Raw genomic sequence first — 12,818 nt, 5'->3', positions numbered from 1 at the left:
GTGGTACATTACATGTGCCGTATTCATTTCCTTTTGCATGTTAATTATCCTGGTTGTTATTAACGTCAATAACCTCATAGTTTGGTAGCTTCACTTTGTTTACTTGGCACATCAGTCATATGTGCATTTTGCGTGAAGGTAGAAATAAGACTTCACTTCTCCAAATAAATTTCATCTGAATTTTCTCCCTCTCCCAATTAGGGTAAATATTCATTTATGTCCTGGTAGAAGCAAATATTTGTTGTCTAAGTGTATTGACGTGTATTCATTTATTTTTCATGGTGATAGCTCAAGTGGTCCTTTTTTTCCTAAGACTGATGATTTATATTCTCTCTCTACAGGTTATCATCTATGACAGTGATTGGAATCCTCAGAATGATCTCCAAGCACAGGCACGATGCCATCGTATTGGGCAACAGAAAATGGTGAAGGTGTACAGGCTCCTTTGCCGTAGTACTTATGAACGAGAAATGTTTGACAAAGCTTCTTTGAAACTGGGCCTGGATCGTGCTGTTTTGCAATCTATGAATACAGCTCAAGGTTCTAAAGATCCAGCGGGTGTTGGGAACCAGAAACAGCTATCTAAAAAGGAGATAGAAGACTTGCTTAAAAAAGGTATCAATCTTTTAAAATAAATGGAAATATATCATCTAAACAAGCATACTCTCAGTAATGATTTTGACTGTGGAATGGGCAGTGAAAATACAAAAATCACATTTTTAATGTTTCTATGACCCTTGTGGCTACTCTCGTGTAGTATCTAAAAGACTTCATTCCTTCATCTACTTGAACAGATAGGAAAGGGAAGTTCTATAGGTGTGATTTTGAATCTTGGTTGAGAGAGCAGTGAAGCTGCTTCTTGAGACAAGTCTATATATATTTTTAGTGGAAGAATGTCTTAAGTGAAACTTATATTTCTTAATTTAAATTTAGAGTGCTCAGTGTGAAATGTACGGGCCAGTTAAGATCCATGGGAATGATTTGGAATAGGGTAGTTTCCTTCATCATAGAAAACGAAAGGCATTGATTGCGATTTGTTACCCACCATAGTGTATTCATAATATACAAATTATTTGGTTTTAGAAATACCGGTTTAGACGAATGGCAATGGTCAATTTTATCCTCATTTGAAAAAGGCCAGATTGGCGCCCTTGCGATGCCACTCCATGTGACGTCACAGGGACCTAGTTTCTATACGAGTAGATAGGAGTTTTACATCGTCTGCGGTTACCAATGCATGCATGAGGCACAGAGCTCAGGGAAACATGTCTTAATAATCACCTATTAAAGCTGGCTATGGTCAGAAAGTTTTCTTCGTTTGATAAGGTATTAATAATCCTTATTTAAGCCAAGCGCTACCAGCTAGCATGGTACTCTGCTACCTGCTAGCATCCTGCATCGTATCAACGATCAGAGCCTCGCCCCAAGGTCACCTCACTTGCGGCAGCAGGAACCAGAACGACGTCACACGGAGAGATTTCCCGGCATTCATTCTTACCCGTCGCGTTTTCGCGCGCTTGAAAATTTTCACTTTTCATTTAATCGCGAAAAATAGATATCGTCATATAAAAATCTAAAAGCGTGAAATATGTACTCCAGGAATAATAATCTTTTGATTTAGGCAATAAAACAATAATAGGAAACCACCCTATTATTCAATGGAAGAAAAGATCATACAAATAATATCGAATTTGAAATTTATCCTTCCTTACTATTGAGCTGGCTGACTGGATTTTTTCTAGTCCCCCTCTTTCATTTGGGTGTCTGTTAGAAATCAACCTTATGTATTTATTTGTTGCTCCTCCATGATAAAAACACAAATGGTAATTTCCACACTTTTTAACTCAACACTCAAGGAGCGACCATGGTGTCAACACATTGTGTCATTTTCAAGGTGTTGAAAGCATGGTCGGTCGTTGAGTATTGAACTAAAAAGTGTGGAAATCACCATTTGTGTTTTTATGATGGATATAGCAAACTTCCACAAAATCAAGCGTGAAACGATGTTATACGTTCGTTGTTCGTTTAATTTTAGGCTATTGTCAATAGCAGCTTTCCTGTAAAGTGTGATTGGATACATTTTTCCTGTGCTTCAAGGGGCCTTAAGTTTTTATGACTTTTGTGATAATTACTTTATCAGTGGAGACTTCAGTATCTATCTTAACACATTCCGTGCTGACCGTTTTTTTGAAGAAAATGCCCTGTGGCTGACTTTTTGGCAAAAATTTGTATTTTTTTATTATTATTTTAAAGACGTGATCTTATGATTTGTGATGCCTGCTACATGTTTTCGCACTTTTTTTTTAAAATAACCCTTCATTTGTTAAAAATTTGAAATTTAAATTTTCTAAGTATCCTGTCAAACTTTTGATACCTTCCCGCAACACACCTACATGTTTCCCACATTTCTTTGCTCTTTGTCAGTACTGTAGCGAAAACCCGTTCAGACTTTATCACTTTATGGAAAAAACTAATGGAAATAGTAATGCAGCAAACATTATTTTTATAATCTGGAAATGATACATTCAAATACGATTTTAAATGTTTTATTGCTCATAAGAAAATATTTCGAGTATTACCAATATTTCCAGCAAAAGTGTTGCTCCCTATGGTGGAAAAATTATTATAAACGATATGATATCCTCTGGATAAGATTAATAATTATATACATTGGTTTATAAATAAAAGGGAAAATTTGTATAAACGAAGAATTGTTGCAATGAAACATATTGTTTTACAAATAAAAAATTGATCAGCATTTTTAGAATAATTTTTCAGTTGCTAAATACTTCGCATAAAATAATATCTTTTTAAATACATATTGAAATAGAAAATATAAAAGGTAAACATTAAAAAATGATTTTTTCACAAATTCTTGTAATACTTCTGGAAACTGTCAAAACACAATCGAGGATCAGATAGGCAGGTGGGGCTATAATATGATGTATCCTGGTGGAAATTCTTCTTGAAGCACTGCCTACATCTCTTCTGTTTTCGTCTTTTCTGTCTATCGTGTTTTTCATTTAATCGGGTATATGTCCTAATAAGCTCTTGGTTTTGGTTGAGGCAGGCTAGGATGACTATCTCCTCAAAGGGATCGAAGGTACAGATATAGTCATAAGAGATTCTATAACTGGAATTAGAAAGTCGATGAGAGGAATTTTTCAAAAATTTTCTTTGAATAAAAATAACGGTTCAGTAGCAGTAATTTCAGTAGGTGGATTCCCAATTTTTAGTACCAGTTGATGGATTTCCTTTCAATGGGAAAGTCAGTCATCATTTGATCCCAATGATCGATGCCACAATTGTAATTGCTATATTCAACCACCGCCTGTGGCTCTCTTGGCGTGCACCCTCGTCTTTTCGTAGATTCGTTCATTTTTTGCACTGAATTCAGCGATGATCATACGCACTTCCCTCTTATCCGTCCACCTTAGGATACCGATTTTATACTCATGAAAGGCCTCCACCACCTCACCTTTCTTTAATTCGTCGCAGAGCACCAAAAGAGGAATAACTTTCTTGCCTCTCCTCAGTGTCCCCGTCAAGTTAGGTTTCCCATTTGGATGGAATCTAGAACTGGCTACACTGTTATAAAAGTTATCAATATAAAAGGATTAGCCTCAGTCTAAATGATCCTCCATTATTTGTTTACCATCTTCTCCGATTGCCCTTTTCCAGACATTTCTGAGGTGGAGGACCTGCAGCGCCAAACCCTTTGCTTCCGTCAACATATACAACTTTATTGCGTACCTGTAGCGCTTTCCCCTCATATATTCACTATATCCCAGCCTAGCTCTCCATGGAACCATAGACTTTTCCAAACTTAGGTCACGTGAGCGGGTCACTACTTTTTCCATTGATTCCTTGAATGCGTCTATATGGGGCTAATTTTGAATAATCAGTGGGCCAGAGGAGTGTTAGAGTCAGAGAACGTAGATAGGTTCTTGTTGATTTGAAGGACTTGGAGAATTGACATGAATTGATCAAGCGACTTCTCTCTCATGAAGCAATGCAAGTCATATAAAGATTAAGCTTTTCAATTATTGGAGATACGGAAGATTTGGATAATTCTAGCCCGAAAAGTAAGGCCAAAAAGTGGGGAAATTCTTCTATGGTTAAATATTTCCATCTAGTAAATTTCCTTCAGGACACGTATTGCCCATTTTATATCCTCGGATGTATATATCCTCGGGCCGGATCAGTTTCTCCGAGTTCGGCGGCATATGACTGGGTTAGTGGAAATTGTTCTCTTAGGCATTTTTTTGTTGGGGAGGATGCCAAATAAAATGCTTGTAAGTATTTCGAATATTATGGAAAAAATCAAGTAATGAGTCTCTAATTCAAATGCTAGTGAACATAAGGATGGGGAAGTCTAGCTATTGTGCGTGAAATTTAAATAGTAAAAATAAATTGCAAAGTGGAACCAGGGCTTTACTGAAGTTATTGTAAAATTTATGCAAATATGCTTATTATTTCATGCATAGCAGCAAATAAACATAGGGATAACAACAAATTTTGCCATGATGAAATCATAGCAAATAAAATTCACTCGGAAACTTTAAAAGTATAAGAAAGGAATCATTTATTATTATCGTAAGGATAAAAATACACATACCTGGAGTATGTCCGAAATTAGGCAACCAGCTTAGCAATTTACCACGATAGCGTTAATTGACGTTAAAAATAAAAATAACAACAAGGGAAAAATATTTCTATTCCTTCTTGTAAAAACCAATTAAATAAACACAATCTAATCATTGCGTTAAAAGTCATAAAGAAAGATAAAATACCTTGTAATAAAGTAATTACCTATCCTCGTCAAATGCAAAAGTATCTTTTTATTATTTCGCTTTGAATATTTGTAAAAGTTTTTTTTTAAGGTATAAGAACAATTGTGAGAATATATAACTGTTTTCTGCATTACAAAATGAAAGTAATAAAAAAATACATTGTAAAAAGCCACCCCCAAAGACGTCCTTGCAAAGCAAAACCGGGTAAAATAGAAAAACACTGAAAAAATCGATAAAAAAATTTTTTTTCGGAGCTTTCCGCACAGCAAACAGGCGAAGAGTGGTGACTGACCCCCTCCCATACCCTAACAGCGGTGGCTGGCGCTCAGGGTGGAATATAACGCAAAAGGGAATCATGACGTAGCGTCTACGTCATCAGTCACTGGGTAGTGGCTGCCATGACGTAGACGCTACGTCATCAGCACGGAACGTGTTAACAAGTCAAGGTATTGCCCACTCAGCTCTGAATTTCCAATAACTCCAATTGACCCCCTCAACCTTATCATGCCGCACCTCTCCTGTCTCAGTACCCCTAGAGTAATACAAACCAAAGAATGTGGGCTACTAGTGAAGGGTGTGTGTTTCTGGCGATTTTAATGAACATTAAACGTTTACGATCGGAAGTGATAATCAAGCAAACAATGGATAGAAGAATATTAGACCAAACCCCCTTGCCGAGGCTCACAATTCTCTTGTTAAGTGGCTGAGGCACCTTTTTATTTTCGTGAAAATATTACTCAGAAGAGTCATGCTTTGCTGTTGTTTTACTCTGTCAAAAAGGTTATGCGTTAGTACATGTTGTCAAATCTCTTCAGTGCTTTATTTTAAAAAATCTAATATTTTCTCGAATACCTAAATTTACTTATCAGGTGCTTATGGAGCAATCATGGAAGAGGACAATGCTGGGGATAAGTTTTGTGAAGAAGATATTGAACAAATTCTTGAGAGAAGAACCCAAATAATAACACTGGAAACGGGTGAAAAGGGATCTACCTTCTCCAAAGCATCCTTTGCCTGTTCTGGGAACAGATCTGATATTGATATTGATGATCCAGATTTTTGGAAGAAATGGGCTAGAAAGGCAGAAATAGATATGGATGATGGTGGTGAAAAGGTTAGGAAATGGTCTTTAATTATTATAATAGACTTTTTTATCACAATTGATGATGTTGAGCATATTGCTTGGTATTGGAGTAACATGATTTGAGTAAGAAGTAGGAGCAATTGGAGTTAATTTTAATAGTGTAAGGATGATTATTCTAAGATCATAAAACACACAAAGCATGCATTTATTCAATGTAGTTTTATCCATCTGGGAAACTTTTGCACATTCTGAAATTCTGACTCTTCTCTTAAGAAAAGTCTGGGATTTAGCAGATAATCTCTTTATGCAGAGAGATAGTCAATTATGGTGGCTTTGTGTTCTCTCATTGAAGTACTATTTTCTGGTCTATTGTAATCATTCATGTTCATGTCTTTCTTTCAGAATGAGCTAGTCATTTCAGAACCCAGGAGACGAACACAAATTAAGAGGTATGGGCATGATGAATCATTGGTTGACATGTCAGAACTAGATAGCTCCTCAGATTCTGATGATGAAGGTAGCAATGGACTTGGTGGAAGGGGTCGTGGTGAGTGAATACCTCTCTTAAATTTTAAAATTCTTTCACTTTTGCCTCTACATAGTTTTAAAAATGTGAATTAGTGAATGATGAAAGACGTATATGACTCTATCCTTGTTGTGAGCAGGAAGGCGCTGTCAGAGGAGCTCAAAATTTGGACGGCGTCCCAGGTCACTGAATAAATACTTTGGAGATGAGCACATGCCTCGAGATGGAGAAATAGTGTATGGAAGTTGGGCCCGAAGTGAATGTTTTAAAGTTGAAAAGGGTCTGCTAACATTTGGGTAAGTTTATGGAATGGTACGAAAATATGTTTTACCTTGCATGAACTAATTTTTTGTGATGCCTGTTTTGACAAATTCTATTTTAAGTTCATCATTGCATATATTTTGTGGCTAATCAATTTATGACCAGCGTATCTGAGATTGTCACTTTTCAAAGTTACTTTCTGAGTGTATTTAAATGCTTTCTTTGAGATGAGGGATGCCCTCCTCACTCATTCTTATTTATGTCAATGTGATCAAAGGGGTATGTGGAACAGGCAAACACGAACTATTTTTCTTTAAAAGGAGGGATAGAGTAATGCAAAAACCTCAATGGTGGATCATCTGTGGGAAGACTTTCACCACAATCAGTAATTATGTTACAGTATGTTTTCAAGGATTGATTTTACAACTTAGTTATCAGGATTGTATCATCAATACCACTGTATTTTATGTCAGAAAGATAAATTTTTCTCACTTCTCAAGCTTCTACTTACACTGAACATGACTGAAGCAATCAATTTACATTGGTTTCGCAGCTTCAAGGATGCAATTTATGGTTGGGTAGCATTGGGTTTGTGTGTATGATTAAATGAGAAACCATAGTCAAAATTGTGAGAAAGTTTGGTGGCATTGAAAAAGGGCACAGCACTTTGCATCATACAATTGTAAAAATAGAATTCAAAGCAAATACCGTACATGTCTGAATATAGTCCCCCCTTTTTTTTTTTTCAAAAATGCCTGTGGTAAAATTAAAGGGGGGGACTATATTCAAACGAGTTTTTTTTAACTTGTCCCGAAACTGAAGCCTCAAAATTAGGGGGTGGGGGAGTATATTCGGAGAAATACGGTAAATATAAGCAAAAGGGGGCAGGAATGTTGCAAATTCTATGGTTGTCAACCACGGAGGCAAAATGAGCCAATGATCAACTAAAAATTGTAATTTCGTGCAATTTTTGGCCCCTATGATGCTTAAATTTTTAAATGGTGTATATTAATTGGAGAATTGTGTGCAAGCTTCTGCTCCTAAATTTTCAGGTTGGGTTTTACTGACATGAAATTTGGTATTATTTAAAAAAAATCATATTCTTAAAAAAAATAAGGCTCTATTTTCCTGGATAGGTACTGAATTCCTTGGTGAATACTTGGAATTCATGTTTGTTTACTTACATAAGGAAGCTAATTGTAGTTAAAGTTACCTTACAATGACATTTTGTAAATGATGATTTGCCATGCTAATACTGAAGATAGCTTTGAGGCTATCTATTGAGTTGACTCCAGCAAACCTGATACAACTAACCCCTCAAGTTATCCAGTAAAACATGTGATATGAAGTCTTCACTTCAGTATATCTGGGATACAACTGCGATGAAATTGAAATGTTGTATCAGTGATGGTTTTACTTTGAACAAATATGTATATGGTGCAGTAAACCTTCACTCAGCACGAGGATATCCTCCTCAATTACTTGACCTTGTGAAATCATGGTATATGATTTCCAGATCTGGAAAATGATGATTTTTCATTCGTTAATATTCAGGCAGCATGTCATACTCTAACATTTTGGAATTTACCGCACAGTAGAAGAATTTAGTAAATTTTCTATTTCTAACTGGTTTTTGGGAAAATTTTTATTTCATTCAAAATTCCAACCATCCAAATTTACTCTCTGTCCACTTTTTTTGTTCATCCATTGGTAAATGCCGAGGTTTTTCCCTGGATTCATTTGGATCTGAGCCACTATTTGTTCCTCCCCTTTTCTTCTAATGTATAGCCTCTTTGACCCACTTTTATCTACTGTTAATGTATGTTTCATGCAAGAAGAAATGCAATGCTAACTGTATTTTCCTCCTCTCTAGTTCATCATATCCACTCAATTTAATCTTGATAACTATTTATAGTGGCCAGCTAACTATAAAATTCCATTTTAGCATATAAGCTAAATTTTTAAACATGGTCAGGGTTGAGTCAAGGTAATTGTTTAGTGGTTCGGAAGGTCACTACTTTTTAGGGTACCTGGAAGTATGCAATGCCTCTCAAAAGAATGCAGGTTTGGTGGGATATATTCCTCTGATAATCGGAAGGCGTGCTATACATAAGCATCCTATACATTGAATCATTGAAGTAGAAACTTCATTTAAAGAACCACTTCCAGGAAACCATTTTTTTCTATTTTATAATGAATACTGTGTGGGAGAGTCGAATTTTCCTTGAGCATTTAGGATTTTCTGCTTCTTGTCACCACTTTAATCTTCGAGACTGCTGTTTGAGGGTATATTACTTAATGAGATACTTATGGTACAGTAGATTCTGATTAATTTGGCCACCATTATCTGGGACAGATGCAATGTCCATGAGGTATTGAAAATATTTTCAGCTTACAGAATTCTTGGAAAATTGGTAAATATACCATTCGCCCTGATTTATTGAACCAATAGTTCATCAAACGTTTTTTGCAATGTAAACATTACTATTTAGTATTCTTTCTCTCATTTCAACATTTTTCCATACACATTTATGGGATCACTCGCCAAATTAGGGCAAAGTCCCAATATGTCCAAATTAACCAGAATATACTGCACTTCCATTGTAAAAAATACATATTTGTGATACTGAATAGTAAAATCATCAGATAGGTATCAAAAATCATAATTTAAACCATTCCTAGCTATTGTTGATGCTTCATTAAGCATCTGGTTTTAGCTGATAGCTTGAGGGGTATAATTTAATAAGTATAATTTTTGAAGAATTTTGATGATGTTTATTTTTTTGCATAGTTACATAGTTGGTTTTGTCCACTTGACAGGTGGGGGAGGTGGCCGGAAATTCTTAGCCAGGGGCAGTTCAGGAGAGGATGGAGAGAAAGTGATGTTGAAGACTGTGCCAGAGTTATCGTGAGTTAAATCCTTTTATATAAACTTAATTATATTTGATAATATTTTTTGAACTTTAAAAATATGATTAGGCATGACACACAGGTTGGAAAACAATAGAAAGACACTCAAAGATTGTCTGAAAATCATTTCAAGTCCATGGTCAATAAAAACCAGCATCAGGTTCTTGGCCATGACCAAATTATGACAGCTTTTATTGGTGGAATGGTAAAAAAATCTTGTTTGTCATTTGATTGTTGTAACCTCTTTCTCACATTATTTACTACTTTTAATCTTCTCTGTCCCAGTTTAATGATAAAATATTGAAATATTCTATTGAGGTGCCCTGGTTGAAGACAATTCTACCATTAGGAAGATTTATACTGCATTTCTTGAGAATAAATATTTGCTTCAACAGAAAGAGAAATAACATACTATAGTAGTGATGTCGCAATGTGCAGGATATCATTTGAATGTCATATACTATATCAGATTGAAATTTATTATTTTCTTTAATCTTTTCCAGCTTCTTTACTGCTTGCGATACTACCATGGTGATGATAAAATTAAAGGATTCATATGGGATTTAATAACACCTACTGAAAATGGAGAATCCAGGGTTCAGAGGAATCATATGGGTGAGATTTAATTTTATTTTCCAACTTTCCTATCAGAATTAAAGTTATGACCTTTGAATTTGTTGGTTGTTCTATGGATTCCTATTAAGATACTCTTTTGATATCATGATTTTTTGCTAGCTTGATATTTCTCTGATGTCAGTCTCAAGAAATGTAAATAACTCTGGTTAGTATGTTTAGCTCTCCTAATTGTCACAATTTTAGAAAACCCATAGTAATTGAGGAAATATGTAAAATATGCTTTTCTCTTTATGCTCTGGCAACTGAAGTTTTCAAGGAAAATTTATAATGGTAATTTTATGATGGGAGATGTATGCAATGTGGAGGCTAGTGCATGCATTTTGTACTATGTTGCTGTGGATTGTGAACAGTAAACCACTCATGGAAATGTATTGCTAATCGTTCTGCATTCTACATAAAGTAGAAGCTCGTTTCAGTTGGGATGGTATACAGTAGTAGTCAGAGATGGGCAAAATACTTGTCAAATGTATTTAAGATACAAAATACAAATTACTTTTAAAATCTGTATTTCAAATACAAAATACAAATTACTTCTAAAAATTGTATTTTCAATACTAAATACAAATGTAATTTCAAAATACTCTATTAAAATACAAAATACATGCCTTCACCGAAGTTCTTACCTAATAAAAAATTAAAAAATCGATTCAAATATGAACTATTTTTAGAATGAGAAGATCAAACATTCTTACAACGTATTTATAGGAAACTGGCAATTAGACCATTATTCATGGCAAAATGTCTTAAATAAAATGGAGAAAAATCTGGGGGGGGGGGGGTTTGGGGGATAACCCCCCCTCCCCCCAGAGCTCCGTGAATTTTTTAAGTTTAATCCATTTTACTTAATTGGATTGATATTCCTAACAGAATAGTGTACGGATTAATAAAATATCCCTCAGAATGCCGTAAAACTCACCATTTTGAACCATTAATCTTAAAATTCCGTAATTTATTAATCTCGCACCTACTGCTTATCCTGGTGGGTATTCCATACCCCCACACACCCCGGTATTAGTTGCACCTAAACCCCCCCACAGCCTTAATTCCTGCCCCTGCAATGCACAACTACATTTCGCAAACTACTCCACACGCGACTACGTTTTGCAAGTATACAAGCGCCTGCAGGTGCTACAGAAGTAAATTAAGGGGCAATTTATTGTCCCATAGATGGCAGGCTAATACCGACTCATTTGGGATCCCTGCCTTCTCGTCGCACGCTCTTTCTACTTATGCACAAAAACATTACATGTATTTTGATTTTGAATGTATTTTAAAAATACAAACTACTCTTTAGATGTATTTTCGTTACAAAATACAAAATACTCTCAGAAAATGTATTTCCGATACAAATTACAAACTACAAAAGTATCGAAAATACGTATTTCAAATACAAGTACTTTCGATACTGCCCATCTCTGGTAGTAGTGGGAATCTCATTCTTATTAGTGATTGGCATTGTATCCTCAAAGGGCCAAATTTTAAAGATTTGAAAAATATATGGGTAGACCAAGAAGTTCCTATCACAGTATGTGCTTGGCATTATGAGGTATATATTTTCAGAGCTGTTAACTTGGAAAATAGACAGGGGTTACCCATTTTACTGGTGATGGTGGAAGTAATAACTTCAAAAGCATTTTGATGATGTTTATTTTGCCAGCCATTCAAGCCATTACAAATACAATTCATGTAACCGCACCATTAAATCGCTATGCACAACTAAATTGTATGAGTACTTGGCTTTTGGGTGCTGAGTCATGAGAAAAGGTCACAACATTAACACCTAAGTAGCTTCATGCAGAGAGAAGATATACTCTGTGAGCTGGGCTGCCTGTCGTTGATCACTGGCAGAGCCAAGAGCTTGCCGAGGCTTTGCACTAGACTGATCAGTGCAGTGCTGGTCTAATTGACACCTCACCCGAGTTTGACAGAGATCTTGTCGTAGACAAATGTTTTTAGAGCAGAAGTGTTTGTACTGCAAGTCAGAATGCAATATGTGATATGTCTACTTTAAGAATAGTCTTGAGTATTGCGTTAGTATCGATAACTTGCCTAAACAACCTTGCTAACTCCAAGCTTGCTGCTCAGCATTACTCTCATGGCTGTGTTACATTGAAATACAGGCTGTGATGCTTAAATCATGTCATCACCTGTAAGTTAATTTTTTTCCACTTCTAATTTCTTGAAGCAAAATATTTTGGTCATCAATCACTATCCCATGCTGTATTAATCCAGGGTGTTACCATGGTGCTATCTCAAGTGCTGGAAATTCATCAAGACCCACTGGTTATTCTCTCACTGAATATTTATATCCTTCCCAGCTGTATTTGTGTGTGATCACAGTGTTTTGTGTTTCTTTTTTATTAATATGAATGCTTGGGGTGGAAGGCCGAAAATCAATTAGACAACAGTGAAGAGCAACAGTGTGGGTAGTGTGTGGAGTTAACTAAGAGTAGTGCCAGATTTGCATGGGGTAGACATGTCGGCAAACAGATGGTTGGAAAAGAATCTAGTTGACAGTCTGTGCCTTCCCTGCACCACTGATCTCTGCCATCAATTGATTTTTTTTTTTGCGAAAAATCCACCGAGAAAAAATCATTCGCCTTGACCG

At 35.7% G+C, this 12,818-nt stretch overlaps 1 protein-coding gene and 1 non-coding gene across 7 annotated transcripts in view; both read left to right on the top strand.

Annotated features, from left to right (window-relative positions):
• The window catches only part of LOC124155491 (chromodomain-helicase-DNA-binding protein 7), a 115,434-nt gene that overhangs the window by 62,337 nt on the left and 40,279 nt on the right, over positions 1–12,818 (top strand). For all 6 annotated transcript variants that reach the window (XM_046529346.1, XM_046529344.1, XM_046529343.1 and 3 more), the window contains exons 18-23: positions 342–615; positions 5,663–5,907; positions 6,280–6,424; positions 6,543–6,699; positions 9,485–9,572; positions 10,078–10,189. In XM_046529346.1, coding sequence (XP_046385302.1) covers positions 342–615; positions 5,663–5,907; positions 6,280–6,424; positions 6,543–6,699; positions 9,485–9,572; positions 10,078–10,189 — 1,021 coding nt within the window. The remainder of the gene's footprint in view (positions 1–341; positions 616–5,662; positions 5,908–6,279; positions 6,425–6,542; positions 6,700–9,484; positions 9,573–10,077; positions 10,190–12,818) is intronic.
• Positions 7,893–7,973, top strand: LOC124156680. Its single transcript, XR_006864382.1, has one exon. It is a non-coding gene; the product is annotated as a small nucleolar RNA U6-53/MBII-28 (small nucleolar RNA).

The sequence above is a fragment of the Ischnura elegans genome, chromosome 3 (genome assembly GCF_921293095.1).
Source record: "Ischnura elegans chromosome 3, ioIscEleg1.1, whole genome shotgun sequence".
Lineage (NCBI taxonomy): Eukaryota > Metazoa > Arthropoda > Insecta > Odonata > Coenagrionidae > Ischnura > Ischnura elegans.
Note: the sequence above shows the minus strand (reverse complement) of the source record. Positions and strands in the feature narration are given on the sequence as shown.